Source organism: Anneissia japonica, unplaced genomic scaffold (assembly GCF_011630105.1).
Source record: "Anneissia japonica isolate Jap-2015-1 unplaced genomic scaffold, ASM1163010v1 scaffold284947_len354889_cov159, whole genome shotgun sequence".
Lineage (NCBI taxonomy): Eukaryota > Metazoa > Echinodermata > Crinoidea > Comatulida > Comatulidae > Anneissia > Anneissia japonica.
The window spans coordinates 34,383-50,670 of NW_022746767.1; the positions used below are offsets into that span (position 1 = coordinate 34,383).

The 16,288-nt window shown below is 33.1% G+C and overlaps 2 protein-coding genes across 6 annotated transcripts in view; one reads left to right on the forward strand and one right to left on the reverse strand.

Annotated features, from left to right (window-relative positions):
- Positions 1–16,288, forward strand: part of LOC117120289 (uncharacterized protein KIAA0825-like) — a 58,548-nt gene that overhangs the window by 19,821 nt on the left and 22,439 nt on the right. For all 3 annotated transcript variants that reach the window (XM_033265301.1, XM_033265300.1, XM_033265302.1), the window contains exon 9: positions 13,319–13,447. In XM_033265301.1, coding sequence (XP_033121192.1) covers positions 13,319–13,447 — 129 coding nt within the window. The remainder of the gene's footprint in view (positions 1–13,318; positions 13,448–16,288) is intronic.
- LOC117120291 lies at positions 12–12,574 on the reverse strand. 3 transcript variants are annotated; one of them, XM_033265305.1, is made up of 3 exons: positions 12,490–12,574; positions 6,160–6,214; positions 12–1,649 (listed from the first exon to the last, which is right to left on the reverse strand). In XM_033265305.1, the coding sequence occupies exons 2-3, from the start codon at positions 6,182–6,184 to the stop codon at positions 382–384; spliced, it is 1,293 nt and encodes a 430-aa protein (XP_033121196.1). In that variant the 5' UTR covers positions 6,185–6,214; positions 12,490–12,574; the 3' UTR covers positions 12–381. The 3 variants fall into 3 exon arrangements, with proteins under 3 accessions (XP_033121196.1, XP_033121195.1, XP_033121197.1); XM_033265304.1 differs by lacking the exon at positions 12,490–12,574 and having other exon boundaries at positions 6,160–6,312; XM_033265306.1 differs by lacking the exons at positions 6,160–6,214; positions 12,490–12,574 and adding an exon at positions 5,464–6,151.

The window sequence follows — 16,288 nt, forward strand, 5'->3', positions numbered from 1 at the left end:
TATATATATATATATATAATAGCAGTACTCAAATAGGAACATGTTGTAATAATCATATCAAGGATAGTTGATCAACGACAAGTAATACTTTTATTTCAGTTTTATGTTCCAAATATTACTCATATATTTATAGCATTACCTCAAGACGATTTAGAGTTCATCTCTACATCATGATTTATATATACAGTATATATAATTATAACTAAAACTACAATGTATACACTATATAAACATTACAAATTTTACACTTGGGGGTATGTCTATGTAGTCATATTATTGATTAATATTGATGGCCACTATGTCACCCACTATCGCAGTAGTTCTCAAACTGTTTGGCTGACAACCCAAACAAATATTTAAATATCATAATTGTAGTACTTGCTACTTCTTTTTTATAGCATTCATCTTAAGGTCCTTCACATTCCCATCCACTTTTGCAAAGATTTCATTACACTTCTCTGTTCTGAAACCTATAATGCCCTCACCAGTACTACTTCCTCTGCCACAGGTAATACTAAATGATGATGCTTTCCGGCCGTATGATCGAATGTTCTTATAGTGCCAATAGTGGCACAGTGTATCATCAAGATTATATAATTTGAGGAAATTATAATGAACGATTAGTTTGTATTCACCTTCGAGACTGAAACGTCTCGCGATATCATCTTCCTGAGACACCTGCACATAAAAAGTATCCATGAATTGTACCAGAAGTTGATCAATTATACTAGCATTTTCCGATTCAAAGACGATTTTGCCTGCTCCCATAGGAGATTTTTCACAACAGGTGAACTCTATTGTTTGTCCTGAAAGGTGGTGATTCTTGATGCACTTGTAAGACCACTCCTCTGTGTTTACATATGAGTTGTCAAGTAACAATTTGTCATCATATAAAATCAGCGTGCTTTCTCCATTAAGAGAACTCCCGTGAAATGTGTTTTCACGTACAAGCACACTGAATCGGAGATCTGGATCTGGGCATGATGGTTTCACAGGGTTTTCTGAAGACTTTTCGTCTGTGTCTACATTCGTAACTGGGGCATTGCTGGGAACCATGTACACATAATGTAAAGGTGGTTTGTTTTGATCTAGTGGATGAAGTGTTTGATCAACATTGGTGTGTTCTGGTTCTTTTTTGATGGTGTTATTGTCAGTATTATTGGGCAATTTGATGGTAACATCAGCATTATCAGGCGCTTTAATGCTTGCATGATTAGCATTATCAGGCGCTTCAATGCTTGCATGATCAGCATTATCAGGTGCTATAATGCTTGCTTCATCAGTATTATCCGGCGCTTTGAATTCACTGACAACCGTGCGGTCTGTGGCATCCGTGTCCATCCCCCAACTTTGACGAATTTTCACTTTCTGATCTCCAAATTTTCTCTTGGTTATATAAGCAAAGATGAAGTTGCTGAAGCTTGTGGTAAGGACCACCTCCTGTCTGTCCCCACCTCTGCCGCATTGGAAGCCCACGGATTCCCCTTCACTGTACATGGATGTGATGTTTTTGTACAGCAGTTTTAGTAGTCTTCTTCCTGTCATATGATCCGTTAACACCAACTCTTTCTCTTGTAGGTCCACTGTAGTGCACTCTTCCTTTCCAGGGTTGAAGGAATTCTTAAACTGTACATGATACAAAGTTAGGCCTGAAATGATTTAAAAAGCTTTTAAAGTTTACTGTAAAAATATTCAAGGTGGAATAATTTAGAATCACAAGTTATGTGTGTGTGAATAAATTATAGCAAAACAGAGAGCCAAATTATGCTCGACAACTTGTGTTATAAATTAAATGGTAAAATCTTGATAAAATGAATTACTGTAGAAGTTACTGTCAGTGTCATGTTCACAGTGTAAACTCATTACAACAAAAATATAAAAATTGAAAACTAAACTTTAATAACCAAAATTATATAAAATCTCATGCTACTGATTACTAAAATAATTATATTATAACATACAACTGAACGTACAGTATATACTATATTGAGCAATTAGTAGAGTTGCGTATTATACACTAGTGGAAATTTATTATACGAAGGTTAGATTAATGCTTGAAAACAATTTTTAGGGTCTGCAATTTTTTGAATGCATCTAACTTAAGTACAATAAATTTCTGCTAAGTGTATAGTGCATTTTATAGTCAATCGCAGTCTCTTAATGTTAGTTTTGATAATCAAATGTTGTAGCAGTCACCAGTTGCTATAGTGTTATGATCAGTATATCTGTATACTTATTAAATTTAGCTATACGTATGCAGATTGTTGCTTCAGTACACGCTAAAACAAAGCAATGTTACACACAGCCGAATACCATGAATAAATATTTGATTGTGTTTGAAAAAAACTTGTCATTAGTTTGCTATTTTGATTGACATTTGTCAAAGAAAAAATTATTATAAGGCCTATGTAACTTTATTCAGAAACTAAAAGTACTCTCAATTTCTTGTATCATAATGGAATATAAATAAAAATTGTTTATTATAATTGAAATAAATAACAGTAATTCTCTTTAAAAAAAGAAACAATTAAAATGAGACTAACCTTTCTTTACCTAATCATTTTAACCAACATTTTTTACCATTCTAAACGATTTTAGGCAATGATTCTTAACCTATCAAGTTCAGTTGTGACGCTGCGATCAGACAAATGATTAATTATTGTTTTAAAAAGATTTATTTGGTGCCTACGTAGTTGGGAGATACCATTTTTTTAAAAGGGGTGTTTAGTTTTTTTTAAATTATGAAAAACTTCCAAACTTTAATTGCTCAAACCTCAAAGTGGTGCTTTTTTAGAACTGATTTTCTACAAATAGCTAGTTCTAATGCTTGAATTCCAGTTTAAAAAATGTGGGTAATTAAAAAACGTACAAGCAGTGGTCATTTTTCAGTTTTAGCGGTATTTTAAACCCTTTTAAGGTGAGTTTATAATAATTTCACTTTATACATACCAATTTATGTCAGTGGTGTCACCAGTTGGACACAGCACCTTAACCTGCCTGGGAATTCCAGTCCCTGAATAACACCCTCTCTTCCCAAACCACATCATGCAACACCCCTACCCCTTCTTGTCGGGACAAGTCAGGAATTATCGTGAAATAATATACCTAATATGTGGTCGTGGTAGCGGTGGTGCCAGGATTTGCCCGACAAGAAGCCCTATGTCCCAGATGGTGGTCCGATTACAGCATTCAGAGAATCTTGAGCAGATTTTTTTGAAAATGAATATCTTGGCACATTTTTGTTGCATTGCAGTTTTCCAAACACAAACCCGGAACAGCGATAATGAAAGATGTAGTTTATAAAGAGTGTGCTACCTAAGCTTACATCTGTATATTTAAGACACAACAATGCTGGCTGCTACGACTGTACAACTACACTACTTGCAACAAAAGAAATTGCTGAAAAGACGAGGGTAAAGGTGCAAATTTATGCAAACGAAGTTCATGTCATTGAAGATGGTTTTAGAATGAAACATGCTTTAGAATCAGATAGACAGTAAAAGGTTGTTCCTACCTTCTCAACTGTTGCAACATATGAAGAACTGCAAGTGGGATGGTATAAGCCTTCTTAATAATTTTGTTACAACTACGGGCAGGGGCGGATCCAGAGATGTCCAAGAAGGGGGGGGGGCGAAAGTGGGGCTGATCGAAACAACACTGTCCTAGGGGTCCCGCTCTGTTTGTGTTCTACTGTAGATGCCCAAAAATAACATTTGAGGTGTCTGGGCTATAACTTTTTTCTTTTTCTCTATTTTATTCTTTTTTTTTTTTTTTCTTTTACCTCCCAAAAAGGGTGGGGTGTAATAATTCAAAAAGTATTTTTTTAAGTAATTATTTGAATGCAGAATCTGAATTTACTCAAAAAGCTTTGTAGTTGACCTAGAAAAAAAGTTATGACACTTCAAAAATCAAACAATCCAAATAACGACGTCGTCGACGGCTCTAATGTGTGTCACGTCCACTTTTTCGGACACCGTTATCTCGGAAAGTATTGGTAATTTTAAGTTTTTCTTAGTTACTAAAATTACAACAAACCCTGAAAATTTAAACAAAATCTGAGACGGTGACTTCTGTTGCCACGTTGAATTGGCATGGAATGACTGACCCTGATGCTACATAATTGACATTATACGTGTCTTGTTTGTTGTTTTGAAGATGTTGACAATCGCATCTGCTTTTCGATCATTGATATGTTTCAAACACTAGCTTATCAAATTTTTACTATTATGTTATAATAATACAAAGATTTTTCCGTAAATTTGAATCTTGGCAGCTTTTTAAATTTATGCATAATTTGTGTCTTTCGCCAGATCATTTGTTAGCGGTTTTTGCCCATGCCCAACTTTAACAGTTCATAAACATTCATGAGCTGATTGTTTAAGGCATTCAGTAATTTTGTTTATTCCTTCATTGCAGTTTAATTAGTTTGGGTATTTAACGTATCTGCTTATTCCCTTTATTTCATATTTTTATTGAATGTCTTAATTAGCGGAGAGTTCTTCTATATTAATTCGACTATCAATATCTTTCTTAAAAGTCATAAATCTTATGTCCATCGCAAACTTAGCACTGACAACGTTATGGTCGCTGTTGGTAATTGCACTTCCATATGATCGGGAGTCGCTGAGGGTACATTTAAATCGTCTTTGACATAATAAAACAAAATCTATTTGCCTATAATAATTAGTTGTTGACATGCCGCCTCCAAATAGTATGAGTAGTTGTATGGGGAGCTTTGTGCTGAAAGGCAGTATAGAGTACCCCAGTCATGTCATCACGACGCTAGATGATGCTCTCTGTTGTCAACAGACGTTGGTTACCGTTCATTAAGCCTGAATGAATGCATAGGCTTTCTCGAATATGCATTTTAAAATCTAATATTTTACCATCAAAATGTACTAAAAACTCAAAAGCTTGCATTATATTAGTTATCAAACACACATTTAATTATCAATTAAAATTTACAAAGAAAAAGTAAGATACAACATCTTAATAATTACTTTCGAAATTGGGATTAGTGGCGAAAATGACATTGGGTTGAACGCATTTTGCAACAATAGCAACGGAGTAGTATCACATGGTATCGTGACGTAACACTGTAGTACTCTATTGCACACATATAAACCGTTGCTCATAATGAAGTCCAGTAAGCATTACCATTGCCATTAATTTTTCTATGACCATAATCATAACCATGCTACATAATCAGAAATGTTTGGTAAATCAAAATCAAATGCTTTTCCAAGTTTGGCATTAAAATCACCCGCTAAAAACATTAATATTTTTGACTTATAAAAATTTATTGGAGCATGCTAAAAAGTGATATGAGGCAAAAAACTTTTTAAAAACCATTCACAAAAATGTATTGAAAGACAATTAGTGAACCATAACCAATGGAGTTGTGTTTATTGTTAGCTTGTTTTTCATGTTTGATATTCTTGTTTGTATTGCTTGGCTCTTTACCTTCTCCACCTAGTATAAGTGGGTACCTGGGAGCTAAGCACTCCCCAGAGAGCTGAGAATCTATTCCAAATGGTTACTAGTAGTACTAATGTAAAGATATAAAGATATCAACAATATAACAAAAGTGAATCTGTTCCAAGTGGTGGCCGGTATTACTAATTAAAAATTGCATAGAGACAGTTTATTGCAGTAATTTGCACTATATAAATGGAGGATTATTATACTTTTTATAGTATTATTGGCTCTTCTCACAACAACAAAGAGGGCCAATGACAATAATTTTGTTCCGCTTTTTTCTCTCCCATTTCCATATACTTCTTGCATAGTTACAGCACGTTCTCAAAATTACCATGAAATGTATTTAAAACAATTTTCACCCCCAACCTATGCAATTTCCACAAGTTTGATAGTCTTAAGATCCAGTGGATTTCGCAGGGTCAAGTTCTATAACACAATAGTTAGAACTGTCCATTTCACCCTCACCTGCACCACTGCTGGTGTCTTGCCAGAGTCACAATTCTCATTTCAATGAGAAATAGCCCTGTTCTACAAACCATTGGTTAGGTTTCCCTACCCATTCAGCTCCTTTTTAGTGTTTTACTCTCACTTCAAATTCTGTATCTATTTAAGCCTGTATTACATACTCCACTAGTATTTAAACACTTTTAAACACTCCAGGCCTAACTATATTCTCACCTTGATCAGGCACACAGTCACCCATCTTGACGTTTATTCTTTCCCTTCAAAGTCTCTGAATAAGGAAATACATTTAATTTTTAAAAAGAACCTCAGTGACATACTGTGCCAGTAGACTGGTAGACTTTACTGAATGTGACGCATGAGTGAACGTTAATGTTTATTCTGCTCTGCAAAATACTCTCATACAATACAAAAGTTGGTTGACATGAGGCTTTGTTGAATGAATGTAATTTGTACCTTCGTAAAACTTGATTCACATGAAATTTGATTTCCGTTTTAATTGGAATAAATACTGTTCAATAAAGGAATACTATAAATTTACATTTATTTTTATACATAAATTAGACTGATACAGATGATTATTACAAAAAGAATAAATATAGCATTTGGGTAATTCCATGTAAAATAGGACATGAACATAAGAAATTCAAAATGATTTTTGGAAAATAAATTATATGACTACATAGTGCATGAGTTGAAGTTTCTGAAAACGTATTGTGCTTGAAAGTAGACGACCATTTTGTTTTTTAAAATGGCTGTGGAAATTTGCATAATTTATGCAAATTTAAATTTTATATATTATATACAAATTACTTTCACCTTTTCAAATTTATACACTGGGATTTAATAATTTATGGTATTGAATTATTAGTTGGGACATACTCTGCTGATATACATAGCTACAGTACATTAAGCTCCTCCTATTTTCTGATAAAGAAAATTGTATTATTGTAATTTATCTTCCAATGTAATGCCAGTTGCCAAAAACATCTACTTTTTAAAATAATTTTTTACCATACAATGATAGGCTGGTGGTATTTCATAATTTCTCTCCTACCTACTGTATGCCTCGAATAGGCCATGCCTGTTCTTTGCAAAAAGTAAAATAAAGTCCTATTTATATTGAAAGTGCGTAACATCAGTTTCCGTAGTGTAGCCTATAGTATATTTATATAAGCACTACCTTATTACAATTATATCAACTTATTTTCAACTACCAATCTGGATTTTATGTTTAAATGGTATTGAGCTATCAGTTGGGACATCTCTGCTGATAAATAACTAGAAATTTAGCTCCTTTTTTTAAATGTTGAAGTTTAGAAATTGAAATTCATATCCGCCAGTGTAAAATCAGTTACCAAAAAATTTATTTTTATTAATAATTTGTGCCATACAATGAGAGGCTGATGGTATTTAATAATTCTTCTCTCCTAACTATGCCTCGAATATCCCATTTGCAAATAAAATAAAGGAATTCCTAATAATCTATTGATGTACAGTATGTAACGTCAGTTACCGTAGTGTATAAATCTATACTTTATACAGTAGTTTAACGACTGGTGGCATTATGAAGCATCCATCAATAATCTTTATATAATTTATCAAAACTATTAAAGTAATTCATTATTGTTCTGTTTTGTATTGTACAGTACACTCCACTATCGGCTTATTGTCGTTAGTCTTTATATTTGATTCTGTTTGTGTTTTAAGTTGTTATTTTGAAGTATATGACAAATAATTTAATATTTTTTAATATTTGAGCTTCCTGGCTTATATTAAGCCTAGAATTATGAATAAATCCACATTATAATTTATCTCACAAAAACATCCAAATTGTGTTTCTTTATAGATTAAAAATTGTTTTTTACATAATCTAACAAATAAGCATAATGTAAGTTACCAACTGACCATTATAAAAATGTTAATATCTTATAAAAAATGTAATAAACTTGTAATCATTAACCACGTACTTCTAGTATACTAATGCAGTATTCCATGGCATACAACTCAAATGACATGAGATATTGGAATTTGTTTTAATTCCTAGTTTTTGTGCGTCTAATTTTACTGCATTCATTTTCTCTGCTAAATCTGTACCGCAAATGGTGAAAGGTTTTAATTGGTATTCTTGTATTTCACTCCCTTAGTACTACCATGTGACATTAAAAAAATAATTTGGTCTTTCTTATATTTAATAAAGAGAGTAACAATGTGAATATAAAGTATTACGTCAGTACCGTGGAATTGCCCACTTGTATGAACAAATAATAATAATACAGTGCTCAATTAATAGAAACAAGATAAAGTCATCAAACATAGCCTTTCAACGAAAACTTTCTTTAATGCAGTGGTATTAAACAAATTTTCTCTGGCAGGATTCGAACCTGCAACTCCCACTATCAATGTGTTTATTTGCATAGTCTAGCATGCAGCATTAAAACATTCATATCTAGTAGGCCTATAAATATTTTTCTGGAAACCTTATCATATATGTTAATAATTGTTTTAAAGTACTTTGATCTTGAAAAACCATCTCAGTTTAAACAGCACATGACTATGTAAATAATCAAGTCATCCACATTTCAGTTGATATATGAATAGGTGAATACTGCAAGTAGTATTTAATAACTGTTAAAATAGACACTGAGTATTCTGAGAGCTGAAAAAGTACTATTCAACGATCGTTAAGTAGTCACTCAAATGACCATGGAATTTTCCCTTTAATTGAACTCCATGACCAGTATTCGTTTAATCAATTTTAAAGAATATATTGGTGGTGTTATTATAATATATTATGGTGTATAAATGTAATAATAACGCATGGTTGTAGATTTTATTGGGTTTGGATAGGGTAGGAGTATTTTTGGTGTGAATGGTACCAAAGGAATTATTTCCAGTGGGGTCTTTCTGGTGGTGATTTGGGTAGTACACTAGGAGACAATCCCCTACACTTTTCCAAAGAGTGTACTGAATTCTTTATTCAATTCAATTCTTCTGGTATATTTTATTCAAACATTCAAATGTAAACAATACAAAAGTCAAAAAGAATTGCCAAAAATTAACATTGTAGTAATAAGAACTTATTGCATTATGTTAACAAGAAAATACAAAAATCCACAATAAACATACAAATACTTAAAAAAAGGGCAAAGAGTATTAGACTATAAAAAACATTCATAAAGAGAAAAAAAAATAAAAATGCAAAAATCATTATTATAAAAATTGACATTCAAATCTTTAATTCAATTATTTATTTGAAATTGCACAGCAAAAAAGGAAAAAGAAGTAGGGCTTGCAATAAAATTTAAAAAAGGAAACATCCAAACATGATTATTATTATAATAATTGCAATTATTCATACTTAAAAGGCAAAAAAATGCGCAGGACAACACAAATGCATTTAAGAATAGAAAAATAAAAATGTCAAAAATTATAAAAATAGTTACTCTAATTATAAACATTAATTGATTAAATATAGAATTGCACAAGGAAAAAAAATGATCATTATTATTTATTATTATTATTATTAAAATCACTCATAATTATAATTAAGTTCATCAATAGAAAAAAAAAAAACCTAAAAAAAAACATTGAAAAAACTACCACATTACACCAAAAACAAACGGGAAAAAATTCGGCCTATAATAAGAATTCCCAAAAAAAAGGTAACATCAAAAACTTTTATGTGCAAATGGGGCATTGCAGCATGCTGGACCAATGGCTTATCATTCGAAAGACGGTACGTTATCACATACCAACCAACCAAATTTGAAATGCGTGACTACACCAGTTGGCTGGGCGGCCCCCGGGAGAGGTGGAGCTGTGGTGGGGGTGCGAGGGCCCCTGGCGCTCCGACGATCTGAACACTTTTAAGCTGTTTTAAATTCGATTTCATGGAGTATTTGATGACAATATCGGATACGGTAAATGAACAAAAATATTTTTAATTATTATTATTAAGCAACTCACAATTTGAGTTTCAGTGTACATTGTGTTTAATTTGAGCACCCAAAATATGTACACAACCATTTCATTCGTTCACAAACAAAAAATGAATAGGCACTGATCAATTTTAGTAACGCGTCAGTGAATTAAATATTCACATAATACTGTCTTGACTCAAGTTACTGCATGACCGTTTTTATATTCTCAATAAAATTAATTTCCTTCTAATTTTAAATACAATTTCCCCTAAATTTATGATAATTCATTATCACGCATTGACCAGTGCTAAATGCATGACAAATTTATGATCACGCATGTGTTTCTGCAAAACGCGCGTTCCAACCAAAATCACTTTGAAATGCGGGATAGTCCCGCATGGTGCGAGACAATTAGTAACTACAGTATGTTACAGGGTTCGTACGCGTCCTTAAATTCCTTGAATGTCCTGGAAAAACGAATGAGCATTTTCCAGTACTGGAAAGTCCTGGAAATTTAAGATTGTCCTTGAATGTCCTGGAAATTTGATCATTTCATTACTTGCAGTAATACAAGTTGCCTAGTAACAGTAAATTGAATGAGAAACGTTCCCACAAGTATGTTCCCACAATACTCTTAAGAGAACCAGGTCAAGTCTTTGTACGCCGCCAATTTAGAAATGTTATCAAAGACAGAAAGAATGTCATTGCTGAAAATGACCGACTGGCTGGTTCAGACAAACTTCCGCGATTCAGTGAATAGGGTTGTTCGCCTATGTAAAGACGGTGCTTTTTTAAAATCTTGTATATTAATTATGTTTGCATTTAATTTTAATTCAGACATTGATAATCATAATCGTTAACTTTCTTGACATCTGCTATGGTGTTATTTGCTTTCTGTCGTGTGTTATAAACAGTACTGAAATACTAAACTTTCACTCAGTTGAACAGGTCTTGTCGCACGTGCTCAGCCCCGTGAATTCGCTTTGGGTAATTCATTACTCTCCAGTCGTGCACACTTGTTCAGCACGAAAGGCCATGTTTTTGGCCCTATCCAGCGCAGGGCAGTCCATTAACAATTAAAGTAACCATGGGAACGTGTACTTCTGCAGTTATTTTCTTAGTGAATGGTGTTTAAAGGGCGTTAGAAGTTCTTGAATTTAGGGCAAGATATTTTGTAAATTATGTTTCTGAAGTTTACAAAATCATTGAAAAACAATGCTGGTCGGTAGCAGATCAGTGCCGGTAGGATGGTGCAGTTCGTTAACATTTTGCTGTAGAGTAGATTATAAAAGTTTTAGGCCTACAACTAAGGCCTAATAATAATAGACCTAAATATTAATAATAATGTTATGCCCAATAGTAACGAAATAATACAGTATAGTATAATGATGTGTTGAGAATAGAGCAACCATTAAATTAATTAATAATATAGTACATCATTCGTTTTAAATTATACAACATTTATAAACACCTAAATATATGAAATGAGATGCATTAACGTCTCCGCAACGTACACCCATCGAAGGCTGTATTGTTTTAATGTATATGCATGTCAACTTCGCCACAGCTGTTCGCTGAACAACCACCATAGACAGGCGGTAACCCACCCCGCGGCGCCACAAAAGAACCGTGTTATTTGGGCGCGCCGGTACCACAAAAGACACTGTCACGTTTAAGCAACGATGAGACCGTTGTTGTACGTGCACATTTATGTTTTCAAGAGTAGAATTCTACTTCACTGTAGGCGATCATCCCTGCCTTACTTTACCGGTACCCACGATACTCACGAGAATTCCTTGGCTTACAATCAAATTTTACACATGTGAGAAAAACTTAATTTCCCACGAGCGTGAGAAAAAGAGACAGGTCCATCGCCTCTGAATTAGAGTTTGATAAAACTTAATATACACTCAACTAACAAATGCATTTAAAAGTAGTACAGCACATATGTTTTATAATCAGTCGTAAAATTGCCGATATTTCACTGTTAAGCTATATATTGTGTCCTTGAAAGTTGGAAAATTTGACCTTGAATGTCCTGGAATTGTTCTGGAAATTTTCTTGTTTAAAAACGTACGAACCCTGATATCATATTGTATTTCAGCCCTCCAGCAGAAATATAAGGAGAGCAGTGGAAGTTATTGAAACGGGGACAAGTCCTTCTACCTTAAATTCAGATTAATTATTTGATATACAAGTACATATCATAAATACCATAGAACTTGTACCGTGCATCCCTCTTTCTCCTTTTCTTCTCTCCCTATTTTACTCCCTGTGGGCCCCTGGATTTGTCCCTGCCCCCTACTGATGTGTAATGCACTCAAGCCAGATGTGTATATCAAACCACCGGTATTAAGTCCTTAACTGAGAAGAATACTTGGTTATACCAGGGAGTTGTTATGTCACTACTGTATATAACAACTCCCTGAACCAAACTATTCCAGGAAGAGGAGCATCTCAACTCACCCAATAAGCCGCAGGAAGACAGCTCTTAAAATTTGTAATTTTGTTCAAACTGCTATGTTCATATGAAAGAACAACTATTGATACAAATTTCACTATGTAAAAAAAAAGACATTATTATAATAATATTATTAAAATTGTTGCAAAATTTGAGCTTTACCTGTAAACAGCAGCTAAAATAATTTTCAGTCAGTGTATGCAAATACCCAGAAGCAACAACTATGTATAAAACAATGGTTTAATCAGTCAAAGTTCATACAAGTCTGTGGCTTTTGAGTACCTGAAGTGCCCACTGTTGCTGTACTTAATTCTGCTTTATTAGATAGTCATGTTCAATAAGGAAACAAGGAAGTTTATTATATAAAATATCACATTACCATGTCTTTTATTTGAACTTTGGATTTTTTAACTTCTTTCGATAATACTTCTCAAAGCATAATTTTCTTGGTTGGTCTTTTCTTAGCAAAAGGAAAAATAAACATTTATTCGTCTTAGAATAACAAATGCTTGAGTGGCAGAGTCTCTTCTCTCCAAAATACCTTCTCTTAAACATTATACTTATTATAACTAATCTACCAGATCCAGTTCGGCAGGGAACGGAATCTGAATATTTTTAGAGGTACTATAAATTTTTTTGATATTTTGTGTTGTTTTTCTTTCGATTTTTATGTTTTATGCGTACTGGGTCATTTGAGAGAACAGTACCATTTTAATGAATGAAGTAACCAAATATGAAAAAAACAAATAAATAATTTTTTTTTATAAAATAATACATTCAAATTATTATTATTTTTTTTTTTTGTTAAAGCCTAACAGTGATGTCACCCTTTACAGGATTGAATAATAAAATGTTAAAATATAAATATATGAATATTGAACAAATATCCAAAGTTAAAAAAAAATTAAGAACCAAAAATTCAATGACAAAAAAGACCAATATTGGAAGCACAAAGGGGATAAATGAATACTGTATATATTTTCTTTTTCAGCGTTACGGGTCTTTCTTCACCTTAGTACAGCAGTTAACGCCCATCGCCTGCGTTAGCAATACTTTGCAAGATGTTTTTGTGACTTCTGTGAGGTCTGCTATTAATGATATCCTGCTGTATGTTTACAAGGTATGTTCCTATAAAGGATGTGCCAGGCTACATCCTGTTTCAAAGGAATCATAAATCATTTTTTGTGTGCCAGTATCCGTATTCATTGTGCATTGATGTAGCAGAGCATGGAATAGAAAGTTAAGGTCAAATAAAATTAATTGGTAGTTTCATGCGGCCCCCGCCTTCATAAAATTTTAAAGCCTCATCAAAAAAATTACTATATGCTATTTTTCCAAAAAATAATCATTTTTCCATGAAAAATAAAAATAGATGATGTGAAAGATTGCTGTCAAATTCTAACATAAATTGCTGATATTTTGATTTTTGTAATGTTTTTATATATGTATATTTGCCAGAATGAATAAAATAAGAAAAAATAAAAATATAAATGGCAGAGTATATTACCAAAATTCATTTTACTTCTTTTATTCAAAAAATATATTTATTATTTACTGCTAGTATAGTAAATAGCAAAAAATAAATACCCTTACAAAAAAATATGGACAAAGTGAAACTACAACAATTTTTTTTTTTGGCCTAATGAAATTGTGGAGCTCATGCTAACCTATGATGAAAATAAAGATGATTAATGAAGTATAATAATATTACCATTTAAATACTGGTATTATTATTCTTTGTGTATTTTTTTGATTAACGCTAATTAAGGAAAGACGTTTCAACTCCATCATGAAGTCATTCTCAAGTTCAAATGAGATAAATAACAGTACTGCTTCTATAAACTAAAAGGTTAAAGTTCATACAAATGAGATGGTAATTAGCTATGCCAAATTTAGACAAAGAGCTTAGCTTTGATATTTGATAGTCAGATTGTTTATTCAGACTAGGTTTTAATTGTCTGATGTATAGCATCTCATAGATAAGACAGTCAAATTTACTTCTACATTTCTTTGGTGTCTTGAAACATTTATTAATAGTGTTTGGGTGGGTATCATGGTCCTTCATATGTTGTCCTAATGTAGATCTTTTATGTCGGATACACATGCTGACACCTCCACCACTGCATTGATGAACCTAAAAGACACTAAAGTAAGTAAGTAAGTTTGACTGTCTCATCTATAACCTGGTTCACGTCGAACTTTTATCTAGATATAGATCCACTTAACTAGTTAAAAGTTTGACGTGAACCAGTCATTTATAGCTAGATAAAGGCTTAAGTCACTTATCGTTAAGTGACTTAACTTTACTAGAATAACGGTAAATTAATTTGCCTAACAGTAAAGTCGGCTCGGATTACAAGGACACAATTACATAACGTAGGTGTTGAAGCCAGCGTTGTTGTGTTGTACCACCATTATCATCCTCTGGCTGGCAACAACGTACAGTAGTCCAAAAATGTTAACAGCAGCAGCAAAGTAGTCTGGTTTCAGAAATTATTTGTATGGCAAAACCCACCAAACGTCCATTTTACGAATAGTCGATATTACAAACGACCTTTGCCTTTTGCATCATCGACCAAGTAATAATGATAAAAAGTCTGATTGCATACGTTATCAAAGTGATAATGTATATTTTTCTTAATCATAAAATTTTTATTTTAACTATCATTTTGATTGCTTGGTAAAAATCATGAGGTTTCAAGTCAGAGTATGATCAACAATTTGCACTGACCTGAAAATCAAAATGGACATTGAAGTTGCCTTCCTCGTGAAGGGTAAAAATTCCCCCAAATGCAGATACTTCATGAGCAGTAGAGTATTTATGAGTACTGACACAGGGGGCAAGGGGGTGCAAATATTACAAGTTTTTTTAGAGGCCGAACACTCTGACCCCCTCTGTACATACGCCACTGTAATGAGAAATTCTAAAGGGGTATACACAGCCTTTGTGAAACCTATGAAGAAAATGATGGAAGCATTTGTACTGTAATGGTTTGATAAATAAATTATCTTCAAATTTGTCTAATAGACTAGGATAAAAATCAAAAAAGAGGCCTAGAAATCAAGTTAGGGGGAGTGGAATGTTAGAAGCAGTCAACATAGCCAGATATCCTAATTAATCTGCCCTGGTCACCCTAAGACCTGTTGACACTTGATTTTTCACCTGGTATACAAATTTATCTAAAATGTGCATATAATTGGAACTAAATAAGCTACAGATATGATGTTGGTGTCTAAAATCCTAATTTCTATACATGCAACAAACCATACATATAAAAACTACTGTCACTCATGCCAGATTGGAACATAATTCAAAAATAGGTGCTTATTTGTTTTAAAATATCCGCAAAATATACTTAAAATGTGTATAAAATAAGAATAAGTATATAAACTCACCAAAAAGTAGTCGTGTTTGGTATAGTTGGAAAGCTCTTCCGATACTGAATAATGTATTGCAGTTTATATATCAGAAACGGTGTAGTGTTTCATGTATTGTCCCATAAAGTCCAATTATGGCATATCACTATCATATTAAAATAAACAGGACCCATTTGCGTAACTCGTGAGCTCTCGGATGGCGGGGGAGGGGGTCCAAGTCCGGGGTCCAAGTCCGAGTCCAAATGCGCCCTGGAGAGGGTTAGATACTTTTACTTACAGTAACACTGATACTCAGCACTCTCCTACAACGCCTTTAATAACAATACGTAACATTTTCTATAATTTCTGAAAAAACCAAATAGACCAAAATCTCACAAACACAATATTTGGCAGATTTATTAGAAGGGGTTATTTAAACTATGCCCCTGACCAGTTATGTAATGCCTGTGTGCTTTCTAGGGAAACGCTTACTTCCTCCATGTCCAAATGAATCCCTGAATGGCGATGGGCCCTACTTACTACTACCGAGCAATCTAATAATACAACCGCTTTTGACAAAATATTTTCTTTTAATTTTTAAAAA

Excerpts from the sequence above, each read along its gene's own strand:
- LOC117120291 (XM_033265305.1), bottom strand. The coding sequence starts at position 6,184 with ATGGGTGACTGTGTGCCTGATCAAG. Across the intron at positions 1,650-6,159 it reads TGACTGTGTGCCTGATCAAG|GCCTAACTTTGTATCATGTA; the intron begins GTGAGAATATAG and ends AAATCATTTCAG.